The 21,302-nt window shown below is 38.7% G+C and overlaps 1 protein-coding gene across 1 annotated transcript; it reads left to right on the top strand.

Annotated features, from left to right (window-relative positions):
* Positions 1–298: 298 nt before the first annotated feature.
* On the top strand, positions 299–20,285 carry PSMA5 (proteasome 20S subunit alpha 5). The gene is made up of 9 exons (XM_001372431.5): positions 299–437; positions 3,303–3,369; positions 6,478–6,604; positions 9,132–9,199; positions 10,588–10,695; positions 10,812–10,870; positions 11,894–11,996; positions 14,509–14,595; positions 20,022–20,285. The coding sequence occupies exons 1-9, from the start codon at positions 409–411 to the stop codon at positions 20,097–20,099; spliced, it is 726 nt and encodes a 241-aa protein (XP_001372468.1). The 5' UTR covers positions 299–408; the 3' UTR covers positions 20,100–20,285.
* Positions 20,286–21,302: the final 1,017 nt, after the last annotated feature.

Genomic DNA, 21,302 nt, shown 5'->3' with positions numbered 1-21,302 from the left:
GGTAAGGGACCAGGCAGCCACATGGCACTCCTCTTCTTTCCAGACTTGGAGACAGATCCAAGTTGGGCTTCTCTAGGGAACAGGGGTCCTTTCCATCCATCCCAGGCCCGGCTGTCCCTGGCAACCACCCGCCCCTCCAAGCGGAAGAACAGAGTTTTGTCCCGCCCCTTGCCTGGGCTTCTTAAGCCAATCGAAGTCATGCCGGGAAGACCGGTACCCAATCACCTCGGCAGAGGCACGTCCGACCAATGAGAAATCGGAATTAGAAGGCGGGCTGAAGGGGTCGCTAGCGCCTGCGCAGTTGGGGTCCAGGGTGCTCCGTGGGATATTTCTCTGTACGTCCGGGGCCAGTGGAGGCGCGTTGGGCCTGAATAGTGTCCGTGTAGCCGCTGACTCCTGCCCCTCACCATGTTCCTCACCCGGTCCGAGTATGACAGGTTCGTGCAAGCGGTGGAGTTCCAAGGGAAAGACGGGTGGAGAGGGAGCCCTGAGGGAGGCAGGCCCCGAGCCTGGCCTCGGTTTTGCCTTGTCATGAGGCTCTCCAGGAGCCGGTTCGGCGTGGGCTTGGGGACCTACAGGCCACCAGTCTTGGGCTCGGGCCGAAATCGGCGCTTTGTGCCTCTGACCGCCGCTGAGTCACCGCCAGCAGCGCGGAAGCGAAAAGCCCTGGGCTGGACTTTGGCAGGGGGGGCAGAGGGCCCGAACTTTGGCCTGTGCCCCGGAGGAGGGCTTCAGGAAGTCTTCCCGAGGCTCCCCGGCCAAGCGAGCAGTGCAGTTGAAACCGAAAGGAAATGAATGAGAACTCCATGGGGGAGAGGGTACCAAATTACTCTCTCTTTTCTGAAAACAGCCGCGTTCTTATTTCCAACGGGTGTTAATGAGCCCCTCGAACTGCTCAAGATGAATAGTGCATTCTGGGACCTGTAGTCCTCGTAGGTTCCTGAGCGTAATCTCTCATTGGACTCCCTGGGTGTTTAGTTGGGGTTCTTATTTAAAACGAGAAGCAGAAGTTTATTTTCATGGTTTTCATTTTGCTGGTCCTTCCTTTTGCAACCTCTTAATTATGGCCTTTCGTTTAAAAAAGCATTTTTTCCCCCTGTAGCCAAAGTTAAGTCAGATTACATAGATACAGCAAACCACCTTACAGCACTCGTTTTTAGAATTCAGTTTATAGAACTTGAGAAGGAGATTTTAAGAGATCACTAAACTAAGCTGTAGGAGGAAACCAGAAATGCAACATTTGTGCCAGGGGCATTTTTGCTTTCAGTTTCTGGTTTTATCAGTTTCATTTTGTCATAGTTATGTTTTCCCAAGTTCCCTTCCTGCTTTTAAATTCTGAGTCAATAGAGTTAGATGTTTTCCTTCCACAAGTCTGAACAATAGTTAAATGATGTCAAGTATAACTGCTGTCTTGTCAGTTATATCAAAGGAGGGTAATTTTTCCTTTTCTTTCCTTATTCCCTAAAAGATGTGTGTGAATGTTTAAGCCTAAATGTGAAATTTCATAGAATTAAGAGGCCATCTAGTCCACCACCTTTTACAGATGAAGAAACTGGGACAGATGTGATCTGCCTCAAGGTCTTACTGGTAGTGATAGAGACAGGATTTGAACCCAGGTACTTTAGTTCCAAGGCTAGCACTCTTTTCATCGTATTTTCTTCAGCTTCAGAGACTTGCCTTTGTCCAGGCCTAATTCTTTTTTCTAGGGTATTGAGAATGATTCTCTAATATGACATCAAAAGTTAGGTGAGCACATATTCGTCATCATTTTCATTGACTTTATTAAACTCCTAATGACATATTATATATTCTTTTGTTTACCAAATATTTATTAAGTAATTGTTATATACATCATGATATGTAATGATAAAACAATCTTAGGGGATGTAATACTTGTGTATACACTAGTATGCACTATAATTCAGTACATACTTATTAAATATGAGTAGTTAGACTAAGGTACTACTAGATTTCAAAGGGAAGAAAAGCAACTGGTTGGGAGAAGGTTTTGTGGAGAAGGAAGCATCTGACCTGAGCTTTTAAGGGTGAATATGATTTGGCTATAGGGAGAAGTGGAAAAGTAAAGTTTTGTTTTGGTTTTTTTAGGGGACAAGGTAGTAGAGATTTAGATTAGTTAAGGGAGTAACAGGTGACAGGTAGATTGTGGCTTAAGGGCCTCTTATTAAGAGGTTTCAATATCAAACTAGTCCAGATTCTATTTGTTAAATAGAAGAGAAGCACTGAAAGTTTATAAAGCAAGGGAATGAAGTGGTGAGAACTATGAGTGCTTTAGGGAAAATTAATCTACAATGTGTAAATTGGATAAGGAGTAGAGAAAGACAAATCAAGAGATGATTTCAGAAACTATTAAGATACAGGAATTAAGTAATGATATAAACTAAGATAATGGATATGGAATGGGGTAGGACTAATTAAAATTACAGATCAAAATTGTGCTTCCTAAAGTATGGCATAATAAGGCACTGTTTTTAGAGTACTGATATATATATATATGTGTGTGTGTATGTGTATATATATATATATATTTTTTTTTTTTAGAATGCTGATTTTCAGCTGTACTACACCATTTAATTCTTTCCTTTGGTTCTTTAACTGTAAAATGGGGAGAGTGGTATTCTTTATCCTCACAGGGCCGTTGTGAGAAAAACAAAACACTGTAACTATGAGCTATTACAAGAATACTGGATTTAGAATGAGAAGACCTAGATTCAAATCTTAGTTATGCTATTTACTATCTCTGTGGCCTTAGGCAAATTATCATTTATCCATGCCTCAGTCTCTCCATTCATACAGTGAAGAGGTTACTATGGTCCTTTCCAGTTTTAAGATTCTATAACCAATACTCTGAATATAGACCCATTCTCTGCCTTCTAAAAGCATATAATCTTAATGAAATAACATGATTCAGGCAATTAGAGGGAATAACTAAAACTTAACTAAAAAGCAACATCACATATATAAGGAGTAATTATAATTTAGGGAGGACAAGAATAAGGTCATAATATTTGGAGGTTGCCTAAGGAGACATGGGGGCATAGAACAACCAAAAAAGTTATTATTTCTATTAGGGTTAAGCAGTGGAAGTGATTGATTTGGCCTGGAAAGAGAGTACTTATACTTCCCATTCTTTTGAGTGCTACTTAGTGGTGTGGTTACTATTTATGGTAATATGGAAAAGAAAATAATATTGTTCTAACTGAGCCACTTATAAAGAGAAGCACAGCTTCATCACCTATTTTTAGCTCATGGACAATTTATAATCACTTATTTCTTCATTGCAGAGGTGTGAATACTTTTTCTCCTGAGGGAAGATTATTCCAGGTGGAATATGCCATTGAGGCCATCAAGGTATGGATGACAACTGATTTGTTTGAAGTATCTCTCAGTAGTTACATAGCAAAGAATTTAAAATTTGTTTTTTTCCCAAGATCTTTTTAAAAATGTAGGTAAGGGGGCAGCTGGGTAACTCAGTGAATTGAGAGCTAGCCCTAGAGACGGGAGGTCCTGGGTTCAAATTTGGCCTCAGACACTTCCCAGCTCTGTGACCCTGGGCAAGTCACTTGACCCCCATTGCCTAGCCCTTACCACTCTTCTGCCTTAGAGCCAATACACAGTATTGATTCCAATATGGAAGGTAAGGGTTTAAAAAAAAAATGTAGGTGTGTGGGCTCTGTGGCCCAAACACCTTATTTGAGGATCATTTAGGGTTTACTTTAGTAGCAGTTCACATCTATATAAAACTTTGTGTACCTCTACACTTTCTCAGAAGTTATTAGCCTTTCTGTGTACCTTGAGCAACATCATATAGAAAAAATATTATAACCATTTCAACCTTTTATTTTTTAGCATCTGATAGACACAACTTCTTAAATATATTAGCATGTCCTTTGTGGTATTTCAACATGTGGGATCACCTTGTCCATAGAACTGTGTTAGAGGCCTGAGCTGGGGACCAGAAGCCGTTGCATTGTATTTTAAGTATTCCTTCAAGGTGTTTAGAACCAGGTTGTTTACAGAATAGAAATGAATGAATTGCTTATCAATTGGCAACATAAAAATCTAAGTGAGCCAATATTTATCAAGTTACTGATAAAATTAGCCACCTATAGTACCAAAGACACTGTCTTAGTGAACATGTATATCTGGAATATAGGGACCACAGGAAAAGGTTATTGGGAATGAGAAGTGGTAGAGGTATCTAGAAAGAGATCACAGGACATAGGCAATGAAGGAGTAGAGAAGCATGAGTGGAGATAATGATTTATGAGGTTGGTGTGATTGAGGTATAGGTAATGAAGAAGAAAGAATCATAGCAAGCAGCAACTGCCTCAGAACATTAAGTTTGGCATTATGTTAGAGGCTGAAGGTGTCCTATGAATACACATATTGGAAACTATTGGAACTCTAAGAGAAAACATTTGCTTTCTTCCTATTTAAAACAAGAGTTACTTTCAGATGTCTAAAGTAAGTCTGTGTTTAATCCCTGTTTATAAGACTTCTAGAGCTGGAAACCTAAACTTCCTCCATGTTGATCAGCCAGGTACTCCCTTGGTTCTTGAGGATTTGGGAGCTGGACATATTTGTTGGCATTGTAAGCTCTTTTGAATTTTTAAAGGCTTAGTTACTGCCTTAACAGCAAATAGATAGTAATTTAGAAAAAAGACAATTTTAAAGACATTAAAGGTTACCAAAAGTGATGACAAAAGAATTATCACAAAGCGGATTCATCATGGATGGGCAAAGTAGATAGGGCAGAGTAGAAATAAGATATTAACATTTCTGTCATTGGCAGATTAGCTTGATGCTTGAATATTGGTCACTATATTGAGGAATAGGAAAAAGTACAATTAAACCTGAGAGAAATGTCAATGTGCAGAAGAGAATGTTGTTCTTGAACTTGATATTTGATATCAAGTTGTAACTGTCTTTGGAGCCACCCAAGAATTGTTATTTTTCATTGAAGAGAAACACAGTGATGGAAGGTTATTTAGATTGTTGGCTTGTTGAGGGGCAAAAACCCAGTCCCTTGGATTGGCCAGTGAATTTCTTGTTCCAAAATCATTCAAGTATTTCTGAGGCCTTGTGTCCCCAGCACTGTTAATATACAGTGAAAAGAGAGGAGGGTGAAGAGAGGGATAAGCATTTATTGAGTACCTGTTATATGCCAGACCCAGTGCTAAACTGTATGATGAAGATTTTTAAGTGAATTTGGAGTTGAGAAGGGAGATAATATAGTAGGGGAAGGCTTAATTGAGAAGATCAGACTTGAACTGGCCTGTGTATATAATTAGGATTTAGATAAGGCTATAGAATTTCCACCCAAGGGAAACAACATTAGCAAAAACACCTGGTATGTACAAAGACACTGAGGAAATGGCTTACATTGGAGTTGAGCTTTTGAACTGAGGAAGAATGAGAGAGTTTGGGTATGGTACTGGAGAGAATTGAGAACTATTGTGGGTTCTTCAAATAGGAAAGAACATGATACAAGCAGTATTTTAGAAAGATGGATAGTGCATCAGTATGCAGGATAAACTGAAGTGGGGAGAAGCCAGAAGGAAAATGGGTTGTTGTAGCAATCCATTCATGAGGTGGCAGAGGTCTGGACTAGTGGTGACAGATGGAATAGGAAGAAGAGGAAGTCTGAGAAATAATATGGAAATGAAAACATATCATTCAAGTTACTGTGTTTCATTTTTTTATAGCAGGTTTTAAAATCCAGTTTTACACAAAAGAATTGTGTCAGTATGCCACAAACCTGGTTAATGTCATTGGATCAGAGTAGCAACAACAGAAGGCAAAAGACTGTTTTATGTTTTAGACAGTGCAGAGTGAGCTTTCTTATCTAGTTTGTTTTTTAACTTAGAATATCCCCTTAAATATTAGCCTTAAAGTTGATACCTTTTTTGGTGTTCTCCAAACAGTGGTATGACTTAGAGTAAGAAAAAGAATACTATCCAGTAATTACATAAGTATTTTAAGGTTTACAAAGACTTTTCATATATTTGCTTATTTGAGCCTCATAATAACCTTGTAAGATAGCTACCTTTTAAAAAATTTTATTTAAATAATATTAAATATTACTTATTCCCATTTTGATGTTAATATTAAACATTATATATCATTTATTCACATTTTACAGATGAGATTTACCAAATACAGATTTAGTAGTAGGATTTCCATTTTACACGTCTACTTGACTTAGGTTGACTTGCTCAAGGCTGTACAACTTCTAAATGGCAGGGCCAGAACTCAAACCCTGGGTCTAATGTACTCTTTTCATGACACATATGGAAAGGATGGCCCAGGCTGGATAATAACCCTTTCCAGAAATTCAGAAATGTATTTGTTTGAAGTGTCTATCTCACCAAACTGTATATAGTTTTGTGCCAATGAGTATGTTACACTATTGTTCCTATTTGTCGCTGTTCATAACTAGAGCATCTTTGTCCTTAGCTTGGCTCCACAGCCATTGGGATCCAGACATCAGAGGGGGTATGCCTTGCTGTGGAGAAGAGAATCACATCCCCGCTTATGGAACCCAGCAGCATTGAGAAAATTGTAGAAATCGATGCTCATATAGGTAAGGAGGGGAGGCTCGTCCATATGGTCAGTTCTGGGTATAGTCAGTCTTTCACAGTGTGCCAAGGCAGATTTATGAATTGAGGGTTCCTTGGGGGTAGACCCTGACATTCTAGTGGGGGAAAATACAGAAATTCTCCTCTCAGAAGGTACTGGCTTCTGATAGCTGGTTTTCCAGGCATCAAGCCAATGGGCCATAACTGGAGAAGCAGGAAGCAGCAGCTGCAGCACTCATTTGTGTTTAACTTACTCCCCAAAGTGCCCTTCCCCCTCAATTTTAGACTTGGCAGACCAGAAAGTTGTTGAAATGTGTAAAGGATTGGTCATGGGCCAGCTCCTTACCGTGGCTGTGCCTTCATTGGTGTATAATGTTAGCCCTGGACAAGGGCCACTTGCTCTAAATGGAGATGATCAGATACAGGAGGCCAGGGTTGTCCCCTAGGAAAAATGAGGGCTCTTAAAACAGATCTTCTAAGTGACAAAGGTTAAGAGAGAATGTAAGGAAAGCAGAGCCTTCCATTGAGAGTGGCCTTCTGCCCTTTTTGGTGGTTTTCCTTTTTAACCCTGTTCCTGTTTCTACAGACCCTTTTCTGTAACTCCTGGCATCTCTGTGGCACTGCAGGGTGAACAGTTCTACTTATTTATAGCATGGCATTTGAGTTAGCTATCCAAAGGCAATTTTGTGGTGACCTCTCTTTTGGGCCAACGTCTCTCAGGTAGAACAGTCAGTAGCCTTGCCTGGGTGGATTTCAGACCACAGAATTGGTTTTTCACTTGAAAAAGCTCCCCTTGAGAGCTTGATACAGAGTAGTATTTATAGATTGGGAAACTGATTTCCAGAGAGGATCTAACCATTCAAGCTCAATGCATTGATGCAGTTAACTAGATTTTGTGTGGTTGTCTACTTTATGGAGATAGTTTCATGGTCCCTTTTGTTTTCCCTTATTTTGGTTTTATCTCCTGTTAGAGCCCCAGTTTGTCATTTGTCACTGTTACCTTCTGGATTTGGGAGTAGGACTCAGAAAGGGTTTAGGGTTTTATTCAGGATTTTGTTTTATAGCTGTGGACAATGTTAGGGGTAAAACTTATGGTTGGACTGAATATATTTTTAGCTGGTTGCCAGGGACTTAAATTCAAATCCCAATGAAATACTCAAGTCAGAATGGAATTTTATGGTGGTTTATTTACAATATAGTGAAGATATTAAGGAAGGGAAAAAAAAGAAGAAAAGGAGAGAGATACTAGGCAGGAGTTCAGAGGCCCCAGCCTAAGGGAAGAGGCCAGAGGATAACATGCGCGAGTTCCTCCACAATCAAGTCCCCAAGTCCCTCTCACAGGAAGTGACATGAAATATAAAGGCAGTTCTTTACGTCACTTCCTGTGTCTCACATGTACCAATGGTGCCTTAAACTTGGCTTTGGGCAGCCCAGAGGGGTCAGTCAGTTGTTTCTGAGTTGTCGCTTGCTGGCACACATGGGTCATAGACCTTCCTCCCCCACACTTAATCCTTAAGTGGGGTGTATACATTCCTGGTTACTAAAATTTTAGACTAAGCAGATTGGAGTAAATCTAAAATTCACAACAGGACTTTTTTCTCCATTTGACATGGGAATCTTTTTTCAGGTGTGGGAAAAGAAAATGTTAATGAACTTCTTGCAAGTGCATTGAAGCCCTCAGATGAAAAGTGGTAAAGAACTTGCTCAGGAGTGTTGTTATATATAGAAAATCATTCTTGATGTTTTCTACCACCTGCTCCCCTATGTCTTACATGGTCAGGAGCTAACTTTTTTTTTTTAACCCTTACCCTCTGTCTTAGAATCATGACTTAAGTATTGGTTCCTGAAGGCTAATCAATAGGGGTCAAGTGACTTGCTGAGGATCACATAGCTAGGAAGTATCTGAGGCCAGATTTTAACCCAAGTCCTCCCATCTCCCATCTCTAGGCTTGGCTCTCAATCTACTGAGCCACCTAGCTGCCCCCTGTAACTAACTTCTTAAAAGTCACTCCATCATGATGAGAAGAGTGCTAGAGTTGGGTTTGAATTCAACCATTGACACTTAATATCTACATGGCTATAGGCAAGTCACTGAGTTCACTGTTCTGAACCTCTTTTATTATCTGTAAAATGGGAATAAATGGTTGTCAAAGATTGTTGGAAGATTTAAATGAAATGTCTAAAACTCCCTTTGCATACCCCTGAGCCTCTCAACATCTGTTTAAGGTAGATACTGTAGACATTATTTTAAGAGCTATATATGAATGATAATTGTTGTTTTTGACAACTGGACATCAGTTCTCATCTGTGATTGAGGTTTTTCCAAGTTTTTTTAGAACATAATTTCACTTGGATACTTTATGGATTGCTTACCCTATCTGTTGGGTAGTACAGCCTGAGGGTCATTGAACAACTGCCATTGTTCCACTCCACAAATTGCAGCATTTCATTAGTAGGTGAAATGTTATGAAACATATAAGAGGGAGATTGGCAAATTTTACCCAGTGGGTCATTGTTGCTTCTGCATTACAGGTTGTGCCATGAGTGGATTAATTGCTGATGCAAAGACTTTGATTGATAAAGCCAGAGTGGAGACACAGGTAATATATTTCAGACATCTCCTTTTTTAGCATGCAGCCAACATTCTTTCTCTGCCGGTGACACAGCTACCCCAGGCTGCCTTGTATTTGCTTATATCAATGTCAGATGCTTTGCATGGCGATTCTTTGGAGCAGAACCTCCAGTTTTCACTTGCCTGAGGCTCAGAGCCTAACTAGCTAGATCTCATAGCTGAAGGGATGCTTCAGGCTGAAGAGCTGATGTCTACCTTTTTTTGTTGGCCTTGCTTTGATGTGAAGCAAGAAATGGCATTGTGTTTCTATACCAAAGTGAACTGAGTGTTAAACAACAGGAGGTGGTCATGAGCTAAAGAGCTTGCTTCCTGGGATTTAGGTGCAGCTTTAGATTCCAGTGGTGAGACTTCCATTTACTATATGTGCACTCTATGCAATATAATTAACCTTTTAGACTTGTGTTTCCACAACTTTGAATGAACATGATCTCCAAGTCCTTTTTGTTTCTAAAATGTTTTGATTCATCCTTACAAATAACACTTTTCTTACGGTAAATAAAAAATTTGTATTGAGTGTCCGATCAGAAATACTGATCTTGGGGGCAGCAGTAGTGAATTGAGAGCCAGGCCTAGAGATGGGAGGTCCTAGGTTCAAATCTGGCCTCAGACACTTCCCAGCTGTGTGACCCTGGGCAAGTCACTTAACCCCCATTGCATAGCCCTTATCACTTTTCTGCCTTGGAACCAATACCCAGTATTGATTCCAAGATGGAATATAAGGATTTAAAAAAAAAAGAAAGAAATACTGATCTTATTGGGATTTTTTGGTTTGCATTTAAACCCTTTCTGAGTGCCTACTTGGATTGAATGAGATAATGCATGTAAAATGATTCATGGAAAATTATGTAAATGTCAATTGCCATCATCATTATTGTTATATGAAGGACAGGCTAGTACAGGGAAAAAATCATGAACTGAAAAGTTCTCTGAACTTATTTATAAGGTTGCCTTGTAAATAAAGAATACGTTTTTATTTTAATACTGACAAGGGAATTATAGGGACATTGAGGGAAGTCATTGCATTCCTTCTTTAAAGATGCAGAGTTAAATTTTCTGAGATTAGCCCTTTGTAAAAGAACAGGGGTGCACTATCACTTATTGCTTGTAGTCTTGATTCAGCTTCTTAAACTGTACTGAGATGGGGGGGAGGGGCGGGGGGGAAACCTTGTATTGTAGGATTAATTCCAGAATAGTTTTCTTCATTTTCATTAAGTTCCAAGAACCTAAGGCCATATGTGTTGATCTTTCTTCTTCTGGTTCCGTCAACCAGAAGAACTTATGTCTTCTGTTTATAACTCTAGCTAGCCAACAGTATGGTTAAACAAAGGTTATATTCTTATTTTGCCATTCCCTTAGAACCACTGGTTCACCTACAATGAAACAATGACAGTGGAGAGTGTGACCCAGGCTGTTTCCAACCTGGCTTTGCAGTTTGGGGAAGAGGATGCAGATCCTGGTGCCATGGTAAGTATGTGGTTAGGGCTGAGTTTTCCCACTGCTCTATATGACTTAGAACCTGGAGTCTTTTAACAAGTCATCATTTTCTTACTTTTGTCATACTTTCTGCTCTCTCATTATAGTCTCGCCCATTTGGAGTGGCACTGTTGTTTGGAGGAGTTGATGAAAAAGGACCACAGTTGTAAGTAATATTTTTACCCCTTTTGAGGGATTCCTTTTGTCTGGTAAAATAGCAGTAACTTTCAACCACTAGAAGGAAATGTTCTTAAAAGTCCAGAAATGATTCTGGAATATGGAAAGAGGGCTTATCAAAACCCAAGACGCTGACACTACTCTAACCTACCTTGGTTGCCATGTCTTTCTCTTCGGGATTTAAAATGAGTTATTAGAGAAATCTCACTCGTTAACAAGTAAATGAGAGAAATTAAGAATTAATTAGATTATTGCCTAGAGAGAAAATTCCCTGGAATGGAGTCATTTTAAACCTAGGAAAGCATCTGAGGATTTTTTTTTTCTGCCACTAGCTATGATAATCCTAAATAGCACAAACACATCTTATAGGCTAATGGTATTTTATCAAGCTTTTCCTATACCCAGTTATATTTTAGAAAGCATAATTTGAATGATGGTATATAAGAGTCAGTGTTATAATTGGGTTCTAGTCTGGTTTCATAGCCAATGCACTATATATGTCTGGGAGAGAGAAAACTCTGTTGGCATACTTGGATGTGGCTGGAACATAGTCTTAGCGACACAGAGCCCCAGCAGCTTTTGGCTTTGAGGCCACCCACCCTGAGGTACTACATTGTAGAGCACTGAGCTTTACTAGAAATTAGGAGAAACTAGTATTCTAGTGTTTGCTCTACTGCAAATTAATGACTTTGGCCAAGTTGTATAACCTATGACCCTCAGATGATTTGGCCTAGTTTTTCTCTACAGTTTCTTCTTTACCTTTCTCTGTGTCCCCTCCTCTCTGCTTATACACATGCACACACTTAAATACTTACAGAAAAGAGAATTAAGAAGGCTCCTATGCAGAGCACTATTACTGGGATCAATCCTATTCAGAAAAAGATTATATTTCAATTTAGTTGTAGTTTTGTATCTATAGGCAGCCTGATACAGTGAATAGGGAGCCAGTTGTATGGTGCCAAATGTTTATCCAGGTGATAAGTTTTAATTCTCATCTTTTTATGACTGGTAGGTTTCACATGGACCCTTCAGGAACCTTTGTACAGTGTGACGCTCGGGCAATTGGCTCTGCTTCAGAAGGTGCCCAGAGCTCCTTGCAGGAAGTTTATCACAAGGTATTCAGACCTGATCGGAGTGTTTCTATGCAGGCTGTAGCTGACTCTTATTAGTTCAATGGTTTTTTACTTTCAATTTTATTAATCTCTCCCTTGGTTTTCAAGATTTCTAATTTGGTATTTAAGTGAGAATTTTTCATTTCTTCCATTTTAGTTTTTATAGTTGCATTTCCAATTTATTGATCTGTTCATTCTCTGATTTATTGATATGAGCATATAGAGATATGAATTTCCTTCTATGTATAGCTTTGGCTGCATCCCAGAAATTTGATATGTTGTCTCCTGACTGTCATTTTCTTTAGTGAAATTGTTAATTGTTTCTTTTATTTGTTCTTTAGGATAAGATTATTTAGTTTCCAATTAATTTTTAATCTTTATTTCTGCTCTCCCTTGTTGAGTACAATTTTTGTTGCATTATTTGGTTTGAAAAGTATGCATTTAATATTTCTGCTTTTCTACATTTGGATATGAGGTTTTTATGACCAATTATGTGGTCAATTTTTGTGAATGTGCTAATACTGCTGAGTAAAAGATGTATTCCTTTAAAGTTCTATTTACCTTCTTAATTTCTTTTTTACTTATTTTTTGGTTGGATTTATCTTCTTCTGGGAAGGGAAGGTTAAGGTCCCCAACTACTTATGTTTTACTATTTATTTCCTCCTGTAACTCATGTAACTTTTCCTTTAGGAGTCTGGATGCTATGCCATTTGGTGCTTATATGTTTAATATTAATATTGTTTCATTGTCTGTGTTGTCTTTTATCATGATGCAATCTCCTTATTTCTTTTGATTAGATCAATTTTTCTTTTGCTTTGTCTGAAATCATAATTGCTGTAGCTGACTCTTAATGCAGTTAGGTATTTAACCCAAATGCTCTAGGGTGGTAAGATTGAGATTTATTAGTAGTCTCAGAACAAAAAACTAACCAAATTAAATGCGTTTTTTTTTTTAACCCTTACCTTCCATCTTAGAATCAATACCTTGTATTGGTTCCAAGGCAGAAGAGCAGTAAAGGCTAAGCAATGGGGGTTAAGTGACTTGCACAGGGTCACTCATCTAGGAAGTGTTGGAAGGTAAATTTGAACCTAGAACCTCCTGTCTCTAAGCCTGGCTCTCAATTCACTGAGTCATCCATCTGCCTCCTAAAAGCTTTTATGCAATGGGAAAGAAATACCAACTGTCTGTATTTCTGTGTGCTTCTTTTTTCTTTGCTCTATCACTCAGGAAGTTAAGGGCAAAGATCGCCTCACATAATCCTTAATAGCATCCCTGAATTAGGTGTCAAGAAAGTGTATTTTATGACTGGATGAATTTAGGGTTTCAGTGATGGATCATAACAAAGCAGAGAATAACACTTTCTGTTCTGTACTATGAGGCATCTTCTTAGCCTCAATGGACACAACCTGTTAGAGATCATCAAGAGTACTTTTTTTTTTAAACCATTATCTTCTGTCTTAGAATTAACACTGTGTATTGGTTCCATGGCAGAAGAGTGGTAAGGACTAAGCAATGGAGGTTAAGGTCATGCGTAGATTCATACAACTAGGAAATGTTTGAGACTGGGTTTGAATCTAGGACCATAAAATTCTTTTAAAGTGAACCTATGTAACTAAAGAATTAAAACCATTTTCCAAAACTTCATCTAAGGTAAGGAACCCTAGAGAAATTTTCTGGTTTTTATCTGGTGCCTTAGATTAAAATCCCATTTTCTGTGTGTGTGTGTGTGTGTGTGTGTGTGTGTGTGTGTGTGTGTGTGTGTGTGTGTGTGTGTGTTCATTTATTTCATTTGTTATCCTATTAATACTTTAAAGAAAGTAATAACAATTTTTTCTTTAAATATAGTATAAACTTTTAAAGCCAGTTTTCTCTTTGATTCTTTTGGAGTTTTATTAATCAATTTGCACTTTTAAGTTTATCCCCCTTGTCCTTAATATAATCCTTTTTTGTAAAATAAGACCTAAAGTTAAACAAAATGAGCTAACTAACATGATGAACATGCATGAAAATACAGGATTCATTCTTTACCCTTAGTCTAGTGCCCTCCTCCTGACAAGAAGTGTGTTTCATTGTCCTTTAGGGAGAACATTGCATTAGTCTAAGTTCTTTTGACTTTTAGCATTGTTTGCTTTTCCCCTAAGGTGGTCAACTGTGTTCTCTTGTTCGGTTCAAATCAATTTTTACCAAGTTCCTATGAATTCCTTATATTTGTCATTTATGTGATACAGTATTATTTTGTTACATTCCAAAACCACTCTGTGTTTCTTTTCCAACTGATGGGCACCTTCTTTCTTTGTGGGTTTTTTTTTTCCGTGTTTTTTATTTCGTGTGTTCATAGGGTCTTTCCTCTGTCTTTGACCTCTTTGGAGTACACTTAAAGTAATAGCTTCCAGAGCAAGTGGGACAGTTCCCAATTCCCAGAAGTGTATTAGGAGAACCTTTTCAAAGGGAGGGTGTTTTTGGTTCCTAATTAATGCCTTATCCACATCCCTTTCTCCCCCTCTTTTTTCTCCAGGCTATGACCCTTAAAGAAGCAATCAAGTCATCACTCATAATTCTCAAGCAAGTAATGGAAGAAAAGCTGAATGCCACCAACATAGAGGTACTTGAGGGACTCACTTCTTCTTTTCCCACTACAGCTCTGTCAGCCTCTATGAGAACCAGGGGGAGACCACTGGCAGGGCTTGCCTTTCACCTCTGAATTTTTCCACTCTACTCACATAACATGCCTAATCCTACAGAGCTTAAAATACAGGAACAATAAACTGACCCAGGAGACTTGTAGGAATGTTTTTGTCTAAGCCATTCAAATAGAATCAAAGGATATTAACATTGAAAAGGAAGTTGGGTTTAGGGGTGCATGGGCACCCCTATGTGTAGCTGATAAGCTAGTTAGGTATTAGGTAAAGTGGAGGAAGAAAGCTCCAAAATTCACAGAGGAGATCCAAGAAAAGAGCCAGGTATCCAACATATGCTTGTTGAGATAGCCTAAGATAATGTTGGCAAAGTATTGGCATGTATGCCAAGCTAACAGAAGGAGCTGTTCCATTCCTCCTCTTCCCAGTGCCCGAGGGCATTTTTTGCATGCCCTGCCCCTCTGTCCAGCTGCCCAAAGTGAGCACTTCCTCTGTTCTGTGGAGTAATGCAGGGGTACTCACAAGCAACTTGAAGTTGCAGTTTGGGCACATGAACTTGAAAACCTTTGCCAGAGCTGACCTAAGACAAAGAGGTAACTTTGGCTTCCTGGGTACCATTGAGACCTAGTGGGTTAAGTCTTATGACTGAAATATAATTGGGAGACTTTATTTAACAGAAATAGCATAGGTTAAAATAGTCTTGCATTTGAGGAAGCTATAATTATGTGAATTAAATCAAGGCAATAAGCATTTATCAGATGCCTACTCTATGCAAAGCACTGTGCTAAGTCAGGAATTAGAGAGGGAAGTATTTGAGTAAAGATCAACAGAGTGGAAGAAGAAATAATATTATCATTGGAATCCACTTCAGATCTTGTAGACAAAAGAAGTAAATAGAAGTTCAGGGAACAGATCATAAGCCTAGAAGTGTGTTACAGTTTTGAGGGAGGTCTAAAATGATCCACATATCTGTAAGATCACTTTCACTGCAAAACTAAACAATTGATACCTAGCTAAGAGGATAATTTCCCCTTCCAAAAGAGAGGACTTGCCATTGGCAATTTCTCTTTCAGATCTGATTCTCACCCATAAATTCTTCAGAGAAAATGATAGGATCATAGGACAGCCTAGAAGGTGTGAGAAGTTACCTGGGGAAAAAATAGTAACATAGAACCAGTTCTGATGAAGAGCAATAGCAGAAAGTGTCTAGAGAACCTGATGTGAATACACAGGAATTTATTGGCCATCTTAAAGTTTTAAAAAATACCTGTGTGAAAGGCAGAAATAAAGACAGTAACAAAGGAGAAATAAAAGAGCAAAGTTTTGACCTGTGGTTTTAGGAATGCTGAGGCTCAAAATAAATTGAGACTGATGAGGGTAACTAAGAAAAAGAAAGGTTCGTTGGATTTGGATTTTTAGCTCTATTGAGGGCAAAGCATCTCAAAGGATAACCAAAAAAAATCCAATAGTATATTAAGCATTTGTCACTTGTTTGGACATGGAATGATACCATGAAGAGAAGGCAGAGAAATTTAGCCTTTTTTCTTTTTCTTTTTTTTAATATTGCTTCCAGTTTTTTTCTACTAAAGAGATTTGGATGAGAAAGATCAGAACAAAATAATGAATAGCTATTTGATACTTAGTAGAGGGGAGCAGCACCCCTAGTTTTCCTAGAATCAGATCACCAGAGCCAGATGAACTACATTACAAGATAATGAAAGAACTGGCAGGTGGGATTTCTTAGCCACAGTCTTGGGAAGACTGTGGAAAGGAGAGAAGAGTAAATGTTCTAGTTTTTAAAAAAAAGGAAAGAGAATGAAGTCTACTAGTGATAACTGACCTTGACTTTGATTCCTGGTTACAGGAATGGATAGTGAGCAGGTAGGAAAAGTAGCAGTGATCCAGGGAATCCACACAATGTCATCAAACACAGGTCATTCTAGGCATTATACTGGGGGGGCAGGGGGGTGGTGGTCAGAGGAATGCTTTCTATAACTAGATTTTAACAAAGTATCTTGATGGGTTTTCATGTTGTATTTGTAGAAAAAAATGAATTTGAAACTAGGTAAATAGTTGTGTCCAAGAGTTATGCTTAATTATTTAATTAGAAAGAGGTTTCTAGTGGATGGCCATACTCAAAGAATAGTTATTGATGTTTCACTCTCAATAGGGTAGGAGCTTTCCAGTGGGAAATCCCTAGGAAGCTGTCCTTGACCCTGAGCTTTTAAATATTTTTGTCAATGACTTAGATAAGCCATTGATGGTGTGCTTATTATCAAATTTCTAGACAACACAAAGCTGAGATAGATAATTAATATCTTTAACAATAGTTAACATCTAAAAGGCTCTTGATAAGCTAGAACTTTGGGCTAAACTTTTAAGACAAAATTCAGTAAGAATAAATGTATAGTTTTGCCCTTGAAAACAAAGGGAAAAAATCACTTTCACTAATAACAGATGGAGGAGGCAGGGGTAAACAGCAGTCCTAAAAAGGATCTCAGGGTTTTAGTGGACAGCAAATTCATCAGTGTGATGTGGCAGCTAAAATAGCTGATGCATTAGAAGGGGCAGTTTCCTGAAATGGGAGGACAATAATCCCACTTCCCTTTTCCCTTCTCAGACCTCACCTGAAATAGTTGTGTTCAGGTCTGAGCACTATAGTTTAAGAAAGACATTGATAAACTGGAAAATGTCTAGAAGAGGTGGTGGTGGGCTTACATTCATGACATGGAGATTGTTTGAAAAGAACTGGACATGGCTAGTCTGGAGAAAGGAAGACAGGGACATGGTAGCTGTGTTCAGGCATTTGAGGGCTGTCCTGGGGGGAGAGGGTGGTAAGATTAGACCAGTTATGCTAGCCCTTAGAAGATCACACCAAGAGTAATAGGTGGAAGTTCAAAGGCCAGTGTAAGCTTGATGTCAGAAGAAATTTCCCAACAATTAAATCTTTCCAAAAATGGAATAGAGCATGCCTTGAGAGGAGGCGACTTTCCACTCCTTGGAAGCCTTCAAGAAGAGGATAGAAAGCCATTTATTAGACACATTAGAGGAAGGATTCCTTTATTTAAGGGTTGTTGAAACCCTTCCAATTCTCATGTCCTGTGATATATTTATCATATGAATGGCAGATGGTACAATTTATGGAGTCCTGGACTTGGAAACTGGAGAACCCGAGTTCAAATTCTGCCTCAGACACTTTTGAGCTACATAACTGGACAAGTCGCTCAACCTCTCTGTTTCCTTAGTCATGAAAGGAATGATAATAATAATAGCACCTGCCTCGCAAGATTGTCATGAAAATCAAATCAGATAACAGTATAAAGTGCTTTTTATACCTTAAAGTGCTAGACAAATGCAAGTCATTATTATTTGCATACCAAAGGCTGGTAGGGATAAGTAACACTTTGAAAACCGTCAGGATCCAAAAGATCTTGACAAGCACTAACTTTGGACAGAATGTAATGGAATTTTGTAGGATTGCTTCTAAAGTCTTATACTTGAGTACAGAAAGTCACCTTCACAAGTACAAGAGGGAGAATGTGTGACTAGACAGTTCATCTAAAAAGTGCTGGGGATGCTAGCGTTGATAGTAAGACAGAAGGTATGGGTTTTTTTTTTTAAGAGAAAGAAAAAGTTTATTATCCAATACTTTCAAATGTGACAATACAAATTTGTTGCATTTATCTGTATTGCTATATACATTAATGTTGTATTTTTAGCATGCAAAAGTAAGGAATTATTATTTACCGATTCATATTCAGTTCTGCAAACATAAACATTGTACAGAACATTGTTCTGAACTCTGGAGAAGAGCCAGAGTATAGATAAGATATAATCTCAGCCCTCATGGGAAAGAACATGAATCACATAACCATGGAAAAATATTCTAAGTTAATTAAATAAACTTTAAAAAATCTTGGCCCTCATGGAGCTTATTGTCTAACATGGGGATATAGCATGTAGACTAGTAACTATACATCCATCCTAGGATAGAGCTTTGATCTCAGTTAGGTGTGGCCTCTCTAACAATCTGTCCACAGTTGCCCATTCTCTGAAACTCTTGTCCATATTGCTATTTCCAAATAAGAAAGGTTTTCTCGTTTGGGTTTTTCTCTTTACTAATAGAGGGACAGGTACAATCCCCATCCTCTTCCTGTTTTGCAGATGTGTTGGTGGCTCTTATATCCAAGAATGAGATATGTGGCCCTTGAGACTAGTGGAGACCTTGGGCTGTGAGGGAGGGGAATACTTCTTTCTTAATCTAATACAAAGTGAAATCTTCAGATCTCCATGTTGTTCATTTCCAACTTTCACAAACCTTTCTGTGCAGATGAAATGGAGAGGGATCCAGTGATCCCTCTAGAGCATAGATTTGTAGCTAGATCATGGATCCCAACCTCATCATTTTTCAGAACAGGAAACTAATTGTATATAGGGTAGTGAAGTAACTGGTCCACAGTCACAAAGGTAGCAAGGAACAAAAGCATGTTGGTGTTTAGGCCAATCAACTGGATGCCTTTGGCTCACCATTTTAACAATTATAAAATTTACTAAGTAACAGTAATGCCTCTTCTTCAAATAATACAGTGGCATATTTGAGGAAAGCTGTTTAATTTTTAAGTTTTAAAAGTTACATGGTATTCACTGGAATGATTTTAAAAACCAAATACAGTAGCAAATTGGACTACTTTCAGCTGAATATTGAAAAGGTACTGTAGCATTTGTTCCTAGGTATTGAAGGTAAACTTGGTGCTTATGAAACGAATGAAGAAGTCTGAAAGCTCCAATAGTCTTAACCATGAAACCATCTTCTCACCTCCCTCATTTGTACCTTAACAAGTATTATAGCCTTCCTGAAGAAATCATGCCTGCTCATGATCACCAATTTCCTGTTCCATTGGTCAAATAGTATCTTTTTATTTGTCTTTTTTAAAAGAGATTGATTTTAATGCTAGTGAAGTTGCCACATGGTCCATAATCTTCAAAAACCACAAGAGTTCCTATATGCAGATATGTAGACATTCTTTCAGATCTCCAAAAACCATGTGCTCATGCTGCTGACTTTTTGGTATTTTTCTTGTTGTAGCCCCAAGGAATTAGACTCCTAAGTATTTCCACAAGTTCTTGGTCAGCCCACAAGTGTTGAATTCATTTTAAAGCAAGAGATTTGGGCAATGAAAAGTTTTGTTTTGGAGGTACAGAGCTATTTTAGTGACCTGCAGAGCACTGTTATAGCCTGGAAAAAAATATCCTTGGGACAGCAGATCTGTGAGCCCCTCATGAACAGCTGCACTCAGAGGCTTCCCTCCCCACCATTCTGTGCATGCCCTGTAAAGAGTCCTTCAGCAGGGTAACCAGCCCAGCTCTCTAACCTGTCTTTTTTCCCTTCTAGCTGGCAACAGTGGAGCCTGGCCTGAAATTTCATATGTTCACAAAGGAGGAGCTTGAAGAGGTTATCAAGGATATTTGAAGGAAGAGGGACTTTAGAGTTTCGACATGGCTCTCTTAACTTTCAACTTTCCTGATCGCCCACAATTTTTATTTCTGCTCTCTACTTCCTGGGAAGAAAAAAGTCCCATGGTAGTTGATGTATGTGTGTTTTTTACAGTTTATGTACATAAAGGAAGGACTGAAATAAAGAGAAACTGAAAATTAATTTGTCTTGCTGTATCTTACAATGCTTTGGTGTGTGTGAAGTGCTTATATTAAAAGGCAAAAGAAAAGAGGACATCAATTTTTCCATGCTGTGGCTCCTTCTCTAAAGCAATGTGCCCTCTCAAAGTCTCTTTGAGTCTTCTGGCTCTTAGAGCAACTTAGAAGCCAGGTTTATGTAGCCCTCAGAGTCTGAAAGTGAATTCAAACTAGCTCATCTCCCCCTTGTGGCCTGCAGGGGATGATGCCACAGAACACCCTTGTCAATCAAATAATTTCCACTTAATGGATTTTAGGAGGAGCCCCCCTCCCCCCAACTCCTAACTAACCCAAAGTAAACCATGAGGGCTAATGATGAGCCATTTACTACTTTGGGGCTAGTTTCTCCTCGTGACCAACAACATGTTTGTGAGGTAGCTTTCTAGAGAGAGGGGACATAGTCTGGCAACTTTCTGAGAAACACTAATTGGCCTTTGAGATAAAATTTATGACTGCCTTTACTCGCCTTAGATTCTAATCAAATAATAAGATGTAAAATCAGGTCATTTTTCACATTATAGCTATCAATAGAGTAGAGATGATTCAAATGTTATTAGGAGGGGACCCTTAAGGGAGTTTGGTAAAGAATAGAAAAAAAGATGAATGGAAGGATGAAAAAAACCCTAATAATTATGAATAATGAAGGCTTGATTGTACTTCTGGGAACCTCAAAATCATTTGCTTGACTCTAAAATGTGTATTAATATTTTAAAAAGGAAGTATCAGTAAGGATTGCTAAACCATTTCTAATTGGAAGTAAGAGAGTGATGTAGTGAACTAAAAGCTGGTCAGAGTCCTGCCTCTAATATATCCTGGTTTTGTGACCTTGGGCAAGTCATTTAAACTCAGTATCCTATCTGACTTTTGGGGAGTAGGCAATATGGGATTAAGTGACTTGTCCAGGATAACACAGCTAATAAGTAGCTTAGGTTAGATTGGAAGTCAAGTCTTCTCAACTCCCAGCCCAACACTATCCACTGCT

The sequence above is a fragment of the Monodelphis domestica genome, chromosome 2 (genome assembly GCF_027887165.1).
Source record: "Monodelphis domestica isolate mMonDom1 chromosome 2, mMonDom1.pri, whole genome shotgun sequence".
Classification (NCBI taxonomy): domain Eukaryota; kingdom Metazoa; phylum Chordata; class Mammalia; order Didelphimorphia; family Didelphidae; genus Monodelphis; species Monodelphis domestica.
Note: the sequence above shows the minus strand (reverse complement) of the source record. Positions and strands in the feature narration are given on the sequence as shown.